General features: G+C 40.6%; 1 protein-coding gene across 1 annotated transcript; it reads left to right on the top strand.

Annotated features, from left to right (window-relative positions):
* Positions 1–836: 836 nt before the first annotated feature.
* On the top strand, positions 837–10667 carry LOC128688565 (zinc finger protein 83; the record flags this gene model as incomplete). Its single annotated transcript, XM_070084684.1, is given in 2 exon segments — positions 837–915; positions 6665–10667. A coding segment is annotated over 1 exon segment (2151 nt). The 3' UTR covers positions 8877–10667.
* Between the last annotated feature and the right edge of the window lie 3137 nt (positions 10668–13804).

Below are 13804 nucleotides of genomic sequence, written 5' to 3'. Positions count from 1 at the left end.
TACAGAAATTCAGATGATTTTGACTGGTTTTACAAAGAAAAGTACCTTGAAATTGAGCTCAAAGTAGCAGAAGTTTTACCAAAGTTCAAAAGTAAACAAATCATGCTATGCATCCAATACACGTCAACTGGTGAGTCTAATATTCTTTCACAAGTGCGCTGATATTATTTATATCATTTCTACACTAATGCAGTAGTCTGCATAAGAGTCAATCTTCTATTTTTTTTTTGTGAGAATAAAAATTCAAAGTGGAAAGCAAAAGAATGTAAGAGGGGCATTTAGACGTGACTAATGAACAGAGGAAATATTATTTTAGTGTCAGGAATGTCTTTCTTGTTTATTCTGGACCCTATTCAGAAATTGGCATCTTTTGAAATTTGTGTGAAATTGGCAAAATTGCTAAATTCTGACCACTGTATTGGATAGTTGAAATCGGTAAATGGGTGGTTTCTTATACTCATTCGATAGAAAAAATAAGAGTTCTAGCGAAATGGTTATGATTTGTGTCGACAAGTACACTGGAATTGGCCGAAAATAGGGCTCAAAGTGGGCAAAATCGCCAATGCGTAACCATCGTCGAGACTGCTAACTTCGCGAGAGCATAATTCCGTAAGTATTCCATCAAATTTCATACTTTTTGTGTCATTATGATCAGGAAAAGATTCTCTATCTTTTCATAAGAAAATATAATTTTTGTTTTTTTTGAAATTTGGCCGACCCTGAGAACAAGTCTCTGAGAGGGCCTGTCGACCCTGAAAGGGTTAATGGAGTTGCTCAGGGCTGGATTTAGGTACATATAATAACAATAATCATAATAATAATAATTTTTATTTCAGCCTGATACCATGTTTGTACAGAGATGGGTGACATTCAGTGGTGCATGCAGAAAGCCCATAGTTATGCAGACAATTTTAGGTAAGTTTAAGCCTGACTTAAGACTACAATGGCAATAACTGATTAATTGCTTGTACATGTATATTATGTGTGAATGATGGTGAAAGTGTTTCTGGTTTGGGTCACTCTGCCTTTGTGGGAGATGCCTGACATACCTGGAGTTTACCTGGAGAGAGTTTCGGGGGTCAATGCCCCCTCGGCCCGGTCTGTGACCAGGCCTCCTGGTGGATCAGAGCCTGATCAACCAGGCTGTTACTGCTGGCTGCACGCAAACCAACGTACAAGCCACAGCCCGGCTGGTCAGGTACCGACTTTAGGTGCTTGTCCAGTGCCAGCTTGAAGACTGCCAGGGGTCTATTGGTAATCCCCCTTATGTATGCTGGGAGGCAGTTGAACAGTCTCGGGCCCCTGACACTTATTGTATGGTCTCTTAACGTGCTAGTGACACTCCTGCTTTTCATTGGGGGGATGTTGCATCGTCTGCCAAGTCTTTTGCTTTCGTTGTGAGTGATTTTCGTGTGCAAGTTCGGTACTAGTCCCTCTAGGAAAAAACTGCATTATTGGACATTAAGGGTATATAGACAGTAAATTTATAATAATAATAATAATAATACATGTAATAATATCTTTATTCTACAAGTACATGTACACGGTATACAGGCCTAGCAGACATCAATGATATACTACTAGTATATAGAAAGCTTCTAGTTATACAGAGCATTTCAGGCAAATTAGATCAGTTTTTCCCAGGATACAACACACACCAGTTGACTAACATGCAGTTACCCATTTTACTGATGGGGAACATAGACAATCATTGTAAGGAAACACACCCGGTGTTTCAACCCTCGATGGGAATTGAACCTGGACCCTCGTGTGAAGCGAGAGCTTTAGCCACCAGGCCATGGGACTTGGTGGCTAAAAGTAATGAGAATAAGAACAGGTTTATGCTTGAGAGAATTTTTTAGCGTATTTAACACATTACAGCCTCTCCTCATTTAGCGACATACTCATTTATTGACCGCGTGGAGTTACAACCAGCTCTCCAACCAATATGCAAACCTAAGTAATGTATATTAGTGCTGATTTCCTCTATTCTGTTTATTACAGTATACACTACACTGCTGTATAAACATTTAAAAATGTTCCAAAAATATTTTAAATGGTGCAAAGGTGACATTAAAAAAAAATATCTAAAGATGGTTGACACAAACCCACACCAGCACAACATGCTCCTTGTTTAAAGACAAATTTGCTTACCGACCTACTCTTACGAGCAGAACTCAGTCGTTAAGTGAGGATAGGCTGTACTTTAAAATAGAATCCCGAATAAACAGTGTAAACATTCGTGGCACTAAAAATACATTTCCTCTGTTCCTTAGTCATGTCTTCAGCCCCTTCTTATATTACACTTGCTTTCCGTTTTGAATTTTTATTCACACAAAAAACAGAAGATTTACTGTTATGCAGACTACTGGATTATTGTAATAATTGTACAAATATTGTCAGTATATAAACCATACCATGGGCGGGGATAGAACCCACGATCAGAGTCTCAAAACTCCAGACCGTCGCGTTTTGAGAGACTGTGATCGCGGGTTCTATCCCCACCCGTGGTATGGTTTGTTTGCAATTGTGTCATTATGATTTCATGAATCATTGTCACTATATCTTAACTCTTTCAGGGTCAGCAGACCCTCTCCCAAACCTGTTCTCAGGGTCGGTAAAAATTCAAAAAACAAATTATTTTTTTCTTATGAAAAGATGTTTTTTTTTTTTCTAAATTTTAGAAGCTAAAAAAATTTTTTTTTGCCATATATAGGCGTGAAGTTGACAGAAATTGAACAGCATACGGCAACATCGCCGACTGCCGGTCACCCGGTAATAGTTTATTTTGTTTTTCTTTTTTCTTTTATTTTTTAATATTTTATTTTTTCAAGTAATTTTTATGGCCTCTGAGACCAATATAAAGACTATTTGGTATATATTCACTCATTGTATACTACACAATAACAGCACAAACTTTGCTGTCATTATATTGTTTACAAAACATGTTTACACAAACCAACAATAAAAAATGTTGTTTATTACTATTTTTCTATCATATATATATACACTCATATAGAGTCACTGGACAGGTTCCTATAAATACAAGAGGTTCTGACCGACCACGCATACCCATTCTCTCACATCTAGGCCTACCAGCCTTTTCCCGCTTGATTTGAAGGCGCTAGAATTTACGTGTACTAGCACTTCAATAACCCTGGTGCGTAAGCCGTACTAAGTAGAAATAGCAAGACGCACCTGAAAACTTGCATGTTTATAAAATAGGAAAAAAGACACCAGCAATTCTACCATCATGTAAAACAAATACAGGCTTCCTTTTTACACTCGCTTGGTAGGACGGTAGTACCTCCCCAGATGGTTGCTGTCTACCAACCTACTGCCTACTATATACATTATGCATTATATTGGTCTCACCAGCCACAAAAATTACTTGAAAAAATAAAATATTAGAAAAGAAAATAGAATAAAGGTAAAAATATTACCGAGTGAGCGGCAGTCACCGATGTTGCCGTAGCAGGTTATTTTGTCAATTTCATGCCTCTGTATTTCACTAACTACTGATCATAATTTTTTTTTTTTTTTTTTTTTTTTGACACTGAGAGCAAGTTTGTGAACAGGGCTCTCAACAGTGAAGGGGTTTAGCATAATACATCTCAACAACCAACTACATTATCATTTTTATATGCTTACACTTGGGAGAACTACAGACCGATAGCACTAACATCCCATATCATAAAAATCTTTGAAAGGGTCCTAAGAAGCAAGATCGCCACCCATCTAGATGCCCATCAATTACACAACCCAGGGCAAATGGGTTTAGAGCAGGTCGCTCCTTTCTGTCTCAGCTACTGGATCACTACGACAAGGTCCTAGATACACTAGAAGACAAAAGGAATGCAGATGTATTATATACAGACTTTGCAAAAGCCTTCAACAAGTGTGACCATGGCGTAATAGCACACAAAATGCGCGCTAAAGGAATAACAGGAAGAGTTGGTAGATGGATCTATAATTTCCTCACAAACAGAACACAAAGAGTAGTAGTCAACAGAGTAAAGTCTGAGGCAGCTATGGTAAAAAGCTCTGTTCCACAAGGCACAGTACTCGCTCCCATCTTGTTTCTCATCCTCATATCTGACATAGACAAGGATGTCAGCCACAGCACCGTGTCTTCCATTGCAGATACTGCAAGGCTCCAGGCAGACATCAACCAAATCTTTCAGTGGGCTGCAGAAAACAATATGAAGTTCAACGATGAGAAATTTCAATTACTCAGATATGGTAAACATGAGGAAATTAAAACTTCATCAGAGTACAAAACAAATTCCTTCCACAAAATAGAGCGAAAAACCAACGTCAAAGACCTGTGAGTGATCATGTCGGAGGATCTCGCCTTCAAGGACCATAACATTGTATCAATTGCATCTGCTAGAAAAATGACATGATGGATAATGAGAACCTTCAGAACTAGGGATGCCAAGCCCATGATGACAATCTTCAGGTCGCTTGTTCTATCTAGGCTGGAATATTGCTGCACACTAACAGCACCTTTCAAGGCAGGCGAAATTGCTGACCTAGAAAATATACAGAGAACCTTCACGGCGCGCATAATTGAGATAAAACACCTCAATTACTGGGAGCGCTTGAAGTTCCTGAACTTGTACTCCCTGGAATGCAGACGGGAGAGATACATGATTAAATACACCTGGAAAATCCTAGAGGGACTAGTCCGAACATGCAGACGAAAATCCCTCACAACGAAAGCAAAAGAGTCTGCAGACGATGCAACATCCCCTCAGTGAAAAGCAGGGGTGTCACTAGAACGTTAAGAGACAATACAATAAGTGTCAGGGGCCTGAGACTGTTCAACTGCCTCCCAGCATACATAAGGGGGATTACCGATAGGCCCCTGGCTGTCTTCAAGCAGGCACTAGACAAGCACCTAAAGTCTGTACTTGACCAGCCGGGCTGTGGCTCGTACGTTGGATTGCGTGCAGCCAGCAGTAACAACCTGGTTGATCAGGCTCTGATCCACCAGGAGGCCTGGTCACAGACCCCCGGAATTCTCTCCAGGTAAACTCCAGACCTAAGAAAAGTTATTTGTCATTTTTGGGGGGTGCAAGGAATAGAACCTTATTTTTCATACATGTTCTTCAGTTTGTCTTAGATGATTTTTTGTCTTAAATGCCATTTTCAAGAATGTACCTACCATCATAATCAGTGGTTAGTGTGTGTGTGTGTGTGTGTGTGTGTACTCACCTAGTTGTGCTTGCAGGGGTTGATTCACAGCTCCTGGCCCCATATCTTCACTGGTCACTACTAGGTCACTTCCTACTCTATGAGCTGTATCATATCTCTTCTTAAAGCTATGTATGGATCCTGCCTCCACTACATCACTTCTCAGACTATTCTACTTCCTGACAACTCTCTGACTGAAGAAATACTTCCTAACATCCCTGTGATTCATCTGAGTCTTCAGCTTCCAACTATGACCCCTTATTGCTCTGTCCCATCTCTGGAACATCCTGTCTCTATCCACCTTGTCGATTCCTCTCAGTACTGTGTATGTCGTTGTCATATCCCCCCCATCTCTCCTGTCCTCCCGTATTATCAAGTCGATTTCCCTTAATCTCTCCTCATAGGACATACCCTCTTAGCTCCAGGACTAGTCTTGTTGCAAACCTTTGCACTTTGTGTGTGTGTGTGTGTGTGTGTGTGTGTGTGTGTGTGTGTGTGTGTGTGTGTGTGTGTGTGTGAGTGAGAGAGAGTGTGTGTACTCACCTAATTGTAGTTGCAGGGGTCAAGACTCAGCTCCTGGCCCCACCTCTTCACTGAACGCTACTAGGTCCTCTCTCTCTCTCTCTCTCTCTCTCTCTCTCTCTCTCTCTCTCTCTGCTCCATGAGCTTTATCATACCTCGTCTTGAAGCTATGTATGGTTCCTGCCTCCACTACATTGCTCGCCAGATTGTTCCACTCCCTGACCACTCTGACTGAAGAAATGCTTCCTATGAGTGTGTGTGTGAGAGTGAATAAATGAGTGAGTGAATAAACAGAAGGATCAATGGGAGGCTCGAACCATGATTCCTGAATTGACAGGCCCAACACTACTGCTTCAACTGCAGTACTTCTTATTAGGGAAAAATTGGAAATGGTATTTCTGTGCATGTTGCTGTCAGAGGGATAGGAGTTCATTTGGGTCATAGTTGGTGCCTCTGAGAGGAACATGTACAGAAGTATTGTATCTGATTCTTCCCTATAAGAGGTTCCCTAGCTGAAGCAGTAGAGCTTTGGGCCTGTCAATTTAGGGAACACCGTTTGAGGAACATATTGTCTTAAAATACTGAGAGGAATTGAAAAGGTGAACAGGGCCAGAAGGTTTCAGAATTGTAATACATGAACAAGAGGACTCAACTGGAAGTTGAAAACACAGTGGAGGAAGTATTTCTTGAGCTGTAGAGTTGTCAGGAAGTGAAACAATTGAGTGACGTAGTGGAGGCAGGATCCATACATAACATAGCTTAAAGAAGAGATGAGGCTCTTGGAGCACGGAGTGGACCTAGTAGTCACTAGTTATGAGGTGCGGCCAGGAGTTATGATTCGACCCCTGCAACCACATACAGGTGCTCGCACAAACATGCATACATTTACATACATTTATTTATTTATTTTGCAGAAAGAATTAAACTAGCTTTTTTTTTTCAGATATGTTCAATAACCTAAGAAAAGAAGTATAATGAGGACAGCTTGAGTATCTCCTGCTACAATGGATGATAAAGACTTGTGTATCAATGTGAGTGAGGACTTACATCATCCAGTCGTTGATTATAATGAGGAGAAACAAAATGAATCAGATGTGATAATGCTAGCAGAAAATAAAGAGGAAATAAATGTTCCTTTAGTTGATACCAATGAACCATCATCAACTTTTGCTAGGATTGAAAACAGTAGAGATTCTAAGCCTGATGCAAACAAGAAAGAAGAAATAATAGACAATGAAGAGAGAGAAAAGTGTTATGAATGTCCAGTCTGTGGGGATGCATTTAAGAGAAAAGTAAAGTTAAAAACACATCTTTTAGCTCATAACAATAAGAAAATAGAAAAATTATCTTTTGAATGCTCATCCTGTGGAATTGTATTGAGTAGAAAATTAGATTTTCAGAAACATATTACAACTCACAGTTCTAAGAAAATGTTAAAGTGCTCTGTTTGTAAGAAGAAATTTCATAACAAGAATGCACTAAAATCTCACATGCACTTGCATCCTAATAATGAAAAGTGCTTTATATGTGGTGAAATATTCAAGTTTAGAAGGGGTTTTTTAAGCCATTACCGTACTCATGAAGTAAATGAGTCGATAGTGCCCATTGAGAATGAAGAAACCTTGAGTAATTATCCAATTATGTGTTTTTACTGTGATAAAATATTTGCCGGTACTAATTACCAAATATTCTATAAGAGGCATATGCTTACTCATGATGGTGAGTTACCATATCGGTGTTTGCTCTGTCCTGCTAGATTTTCCTGTAAGAAAGATCTTCTGAGCCATCGTAGTGATCACGACTATTGTGCCGTCCATAATCCTAAAGAGGTATTTCGATGTGAACACTGTGGAAGAGTTTTTAAAACTAAACGACCTTTTAAGCGCCACGTTTGTTGGTCTAAGAAACAGTTATCTTGTGAAGTGTGTGGTAGGAAATTTCAAAGAGATGATGATCTGAATTCTCATATGGTGATTCATGATATCAGATTATTTCACTGCCCATCATGTCAAAAGACATTCATTCATGAAAATTATGTTAATATCCACTTACTTTCATATAATGGTGATGAAGTCATCCTGTGCCATGTATGCAAGAAAGAATCCAATGTAAAAGAAGTGATGCAACATAAGGTATCTCGCTATGGGAAATTTCCAAAGATGCAACAGTTTCTTTACCTATCTTCAAAATGGAGAAATGGTGAAAATTTACAAACATTTCAGAATGTTGAGAAAGATGTATGTACAATGTGTGGGACATCTTGTGTTGAGACTTTTTCTTTCTTAAACAATCTCAGCTCTTGTTTTCAGTGCTTCAAGTGCCACAAGGCATTTGAAACTATAGATAACCTTTACATACATTTACTATGTTTTGGAGGTGAACGATTACTTTCTTGTCTTGTATGTAAAAGCATATTTCATGGTGAAAAAGAATTGCAGAGACATCTTGAAAATGTTTCTCGTAAAAGGACACACAAGTTATTTTTTAATGAATTAAAGCAGAAGAAAGAAAAGAAAATGGGGAACAAGATCATAAAAATATCAGGAGAGAGAACTCAGGATCCAGCAGATAATCAGGAGTCTAATGCAAAGTTTCACATGGTTACTCGTACTGGAAAAAATTCATTGAAGTGTTCAGTATGTGGAAAGAAAGTGCCTCTCAGTCTTGACCTTCAGGATCATGTGAAGAGTGACAATGAAGATGAATCCATTGATGTTTCCAAACCTGGAGAAGACTATGTGTATATCTCCAGGTTGACCCATTCTCATGTAAAGCCTAGAATGATGGCCAGTTCCTATTGCACATGTCTTCATAAAATTAGAGGTTTGTTGCCAAGTAGTCAGGAAAGTGTAGGAGAAGACATGACAGGCCACCATATCTCTCTTCTTGCGAGTACAGCAGAATCTGTTGTTCCATGTAGAGCGAATATAAAAGTCAAACATAATACTGAGGTATGCAATATTAATGGTATTAAAGTGGAAGTTACACGTGATGATGAAGAAATATTCAGTATTAATGGCTTTAAGGTAGGTGTCAAAAATGGGGCTGATGTTTTATGCAGTGGTAATGGCATTAAGGTGGAAGCTCCTGCCAATGAAGAAATTGTTAAAGAAGAGTGGGATAGTAGTTGTGAAGCTGACCTAGACGATTACTGAAAGCATCTGGACATTTTTTTTTTTATGAACTAAGAATTATTATACGAATGATTAACCTCTTATGTTACCTTCAAAAAGGTAAATGTGTTTTATGTTATGGCAATACCTCTATGAATACATTGTATTTTATATATTGTACCCTATTGTGTGTATGTGTGTGAGTTTGTTAAATCAGATTTTATTAATACTACTTTTCCTTTTAATTTAGCTAAATTATGTATTGAAAATTGTATACTAAAAATTATTTTGCAATCTCTTTTAGGAATTATTAAACTCCAACTTTCTGATGTTTTTTGTTTAAGCTTTTAATATAGGGTTTATCAGTGTGTATCTGCAACCATTACACTGTACAACAAAGAAAAATTTACAGACTGACAGTTATGATTTTTATGCTTTTTTAAAGGATGTACATTATGAAAGATCTGTTTTTGTGTATTGTGTTTTTTTTTTTTTTGTATTTTTAAAATAAATGTCATATATAAAATGCATACCAGGTAGTTCCAGCTGTACCTTTTTTATTTTTTGCAATATCTTTTGGGGAAAACTGAATGTAGTCATTCACTATGCTGAATGTATCCCTGTAAAGGATAAAAATAACATTTCATACATAACTACAGCAAAAAGATGTAAATGTCATAATGTAAACTATTTATTTTTTTTTTTATTAACACATCGGCTGTTTTCCACCAAGGCAGGGTGGCCCGAAAAAGAAAAACTCTCATCATCATTCACTCCATCACTGTCTTGCCAGAGGCGCGCTTACACTGCCATTTAAAACTGCAACATTAACACCCCTCCTTCAGAGTGCCAGCACTGTACTTCGTAGGAAGGGTGTTAATGTTGCAGTTTTAAACTGTAGTGTAAGCTTGCCTCTGGCAAGACAGTGATGGAGTGAATGATGAGAGTTTTTTTTTTTTTGGGCCACCCTGCCTTGGTGGGAAATTGCCGATGTGTTAATAAAAAAAAATAAATTGTTTGCTTTATGATATTTATACCTTTTTGCTGTAGCTATGTATGAAATTTTATTTTCATCCTTTACTGGGATACATTTGGTATGGTGGATGACTACATTCAGGTTCCCCCAACGATATTGCAAAAAAACAAAAAAAAAAATTGTAAAATAGAATTGAGGTCGTGATTCAGTTCTGTGTTTTAGTTTTAAAGTAAATGTTTTAACTATTGATACTCAGTATTCCTTCCCTCATAAATTATGGTATTGGAACAAAAGTTAATTCCTTATATGATAAATCTATCAACTTAGTTATAGATATTTCGTTCTGTGATTAAAGTTAGCCAATTTAAGTGTTACTTTATACTTTCTGCCCCATATGGATTTAGCACTTAGTTATAATTTAAACCCTCTGATAAGCATTACTTCTGCTGGAGTCTTGGCAGTAGATGAATGAATAGTTTGTCACTTAATATACCAAAATATACACATCCTGGTATCACGAGAACTATCTTTAAACCTGTTTGACCCCTCTTTCAAAGTTCTCCAGCCTATGCAGATCTATTAGAAGATAGATTATATCAGCTGGAGTAAGAAGCATTATACCATTCTTACCTTAGAAATGTTGTCCTCCTCAAGGGGGGCTCCTTGGCACAGTGAAAAAGCTCTTGGTCTGAGGAATTAGACCTTTTGGTCTCCTTCCTCAGACCTAACCTAATTACCCCCCCATCCCCCCTTTTTCCCTTTCCTCCTCCTCCTCCCCATCCCTCCTATTACAACCCAGGAGTCCAAATGGCCTGTTATCCTGGGTGTAAAGGGAGCAAAATAAACACAGCAGAAAACTTTTGACTTATATTATCCTTCACCAATTTAGAACAGAAGTATGTACACTATATACACTATGTACAGCAATAGGTATTAGTGCACCCCACGGTAAGCAAGGCAGAATAGAAGCCACTAGAGAGCAGACTGTGCTTCAACCAGCTCTAGAATGGGACCTCTTCAAGGGGGGCTCCTTGGCGTGGTGAAGAGGCTCTTGGTCTGAGGAATTAGACCTGTCGGTCTCATTCCTCAAACCGAACCTAATTACCCCCCAATCCACCCTTCCCTATCCCATCCTCCCCTTTTTCCTTTCCTCCTCCTCCTCCCCACCCCTCCCTTTTGCCCTTCCTTTTTGGGCCTTTGGGATTTTTCCCACAGGCATGCTAGTTCCTGGGTAGGGGAAAGGGTACCAGGGTCCATCCCATTCCGTTGAGGTTCTTGGCGGTGGTGTAGTTTGCCATGGAATCTGGATCGCCTGGGGATGTCCTGATCCCTCTCCGGTATCCTGGAGGGTGGCTTTGGGTGTCTTTCGGGCGACGGGTGTATCTCTGGAAGCCGCCTTTCGGATTCCAGGGGTGGTGGCCGAAGGAGGTATGCTTTGTGGCGTATATCCAGCCGCCCTCTCTTTTGTCCACCGAGGTAGCTCGGCAGATGTGAGGTTGCTATCCTGGACTGCTGGTTTACTGGCATGATGGGTAGGGTATGGCACGGGTTCCATGCTGCATCTGTGCTACTTGCAGTGCTGAGGTTCTCTTATGCGCGGAGGGAGATTTCTGGGCCTTTCATTCCTCCTAGGAACTATCCTTCCCCGGTCACCCCTTTTTTTATTCTTTTTTTTATTTTTATTTTATTTTCTTCTTTTTTTTTTCTTAAAAACAAAAAGAAAGAAGTAACCTAACCATGGAGTACCCGATCCATGACCCCGCTACCCCCGGGCCCCTTATTGTTACCGCACCCCGTTCTGACCTCGCCTCATCTTTTGGCCACTCTTCGGACATTCCTAAGGCACCTGTACCTCTTGCTGGTGCTGCTTCCTCACCCGCTTCAGGTACCGGGGCTTCCACTAACTCCCTCGATTTGTCTGACCTCCGCTCTCCTTTGACTATGCTTCCGGCTTCTCCCTCTACGGTGTGTCAATTTTCGAATCGCCAGCTCGTCCCACGTTGGACCGACTCTGGTCCCACTTCTAAACATCAACGACACTCTCCTAATGATGTTACTTCGTTACCTTCCCTTTCTACTCGGAAAAGACCGACATGTCATGCACTCTCTCTTCACACTCAGTTTCAGACCACACAATGGACTAAATTCTTTACATTATGACCGACTTCTTCTACTGCCTATCTTTCCGACCGTAGTATTGGCAAAGCACTCCTACGCCACATTGGTAGAAATATTTCCTTTCATGCTCTTAAGAGTAGTACGCGCATCATCACAGTCCAAAATTCTACTCGAGCTCATGATCTTTCTCTTCTTTCACATATCGATACTATTCCTATCACTATCGAAAAACATCATTCCCTCAATTCTTGTAGTGGTACTGTTATTCTGCCCCATACCATAGTCCAACAGAATTTCCAGACATGTGGCACTGACATTCTCGAACAGCTAGAACTCCAAGATCTCCCAATTCTCAAGGTAGACACTTTTGTTCTTCCTGCCCGCGGGCGAAGACGATACCCTTGCAATGTGGCTCGTTTAACTTTTGACAGCCATGAACTCCCATCCTCTGTTTATGTAGCAGGACATCGGTTACAAGTTCGGAAGGTGATCCCTACACCGCAACAGTGTAGGAATTGCTGGCGATTTGGCCACCCAGCAAAATATTGCAGATCTTTAGCCGAATGCCCAGTCTGTGGTGCCGATGACCATTCTAATACATCTTGCAGTCAAACTCCCTCTTGCCTCAATTGTCATGAGGCTCACCCTTCGTACTCTCGCCATTGCCAAGTCTACTTAAATGAGTGGGAAATTCGTTGCCTCAGAGGCAGAAGGTCTCCCTTATGCTGTGGCGGTTTCTCATCTCCGCCTCCAAGGGAGACTGCCCCGTGTTTCTTATTCTCGTGTTTCAAAGCGTCCCCCCACTTCTGGGGTCATATCTTCTGCAGCCTCCTCTGCGGTTGCCAGTCTCATAGTCACTCCTGTATCTAATTCTTTTGCTGTCCTGGGCTCAGACGTCCCTACTTCAACTCCTTAGTCTGTCCTCACGTCTTCGTGTCCTCCCTCACAAACCCCGGTATCGACAAGACCTCGTACGACACCTCCCAATCGTCCCTCTACTCAGAGGCCCAAAAAATCTCATTTAACCCCTCCTTCTCTTCATCCACCTCCACATTTTACCTTCCCGGTCTCTGTACCTGAGTCTTCCCCTTTCACTGGCTCTGTTACAAGTGTGGAGGTGCATCCTTCTCGTACTGTGCCTTCCTCCCCTGCCCCCTCCCATGTTTCTTCCTCTTCTGCCACCTCCCAGGTTTCTGCCTCTTCTGTCCCCTCCCACACTTCTCCAGTTCCCTCCACCCTTTTGCCCCCCCCCCTACCTTGGTACAGTCCATTACAGCTCTGATCTTTACTCAAACTCCTCCTCCTTCCATCTCCAATATTGTCTCCCATATGACGTCTCTGAACTCCGAAACACTTGAAGCAATCTCTGAATATATTGCAGAGACCAAACCATCAATGGACACTGATCCACCCTCTGTTCCTTCTCTTTCCTCTTCTCCATTTGCGCAACTCCTTTCTTCACAATGCACCGTTCCTTCGCTACTTAAATGCTTTCCTTTGCCACCGCATGTGGACTTTTCTAACCCCTCTAGTCTGTAGGTACCCTTACCTGCGGATTTCAGGTATCTTTATCATTGCCAATCATGGCCTATTTACAGTGGAATATTCGCAGCCTCAGGGGTAATCGGGGTGAGCTTCAGATGTTGCTCTCCCAGTTTTCCCCTGTTGGTGTTTGCTTACAAGAACCAAAATTACACTCTGCCATTATCTATCCTATCTCAGGCTATAATTTATTGTATTCTTCAGATCCTTTTCCTGATGGGACCTTTAATGAAAGTGCCCTTCTACGCACTGATATTCCATACCATCAGCTATTTGTTGGTGCTTCGCTGCATTACACAGCAGCCCATATCCACTTGCATAGGTGGTATACACT

The sequence above is a fragment of the Cherax quadricarinatus genome, chromosome 13 (assembly GCF_038502225.1).
Source record: "Cherax quadricarinatus isolate ZL_2023a chromosome 13, ASM3850222v1, whole genome shotgun sequence".
Taxonomy (NCBI): domain Eukaryota; kingdom Metazoa; phylum Arthropoda; class Malacostraca; order Decapoda; family Parastacidae; genus Cherax; species Cherax quadricarinatus.
Note: the sequence above shows the minus strand (reverse complement) of the source record. Positions and strands in the feature narration are given on the sequence as shown.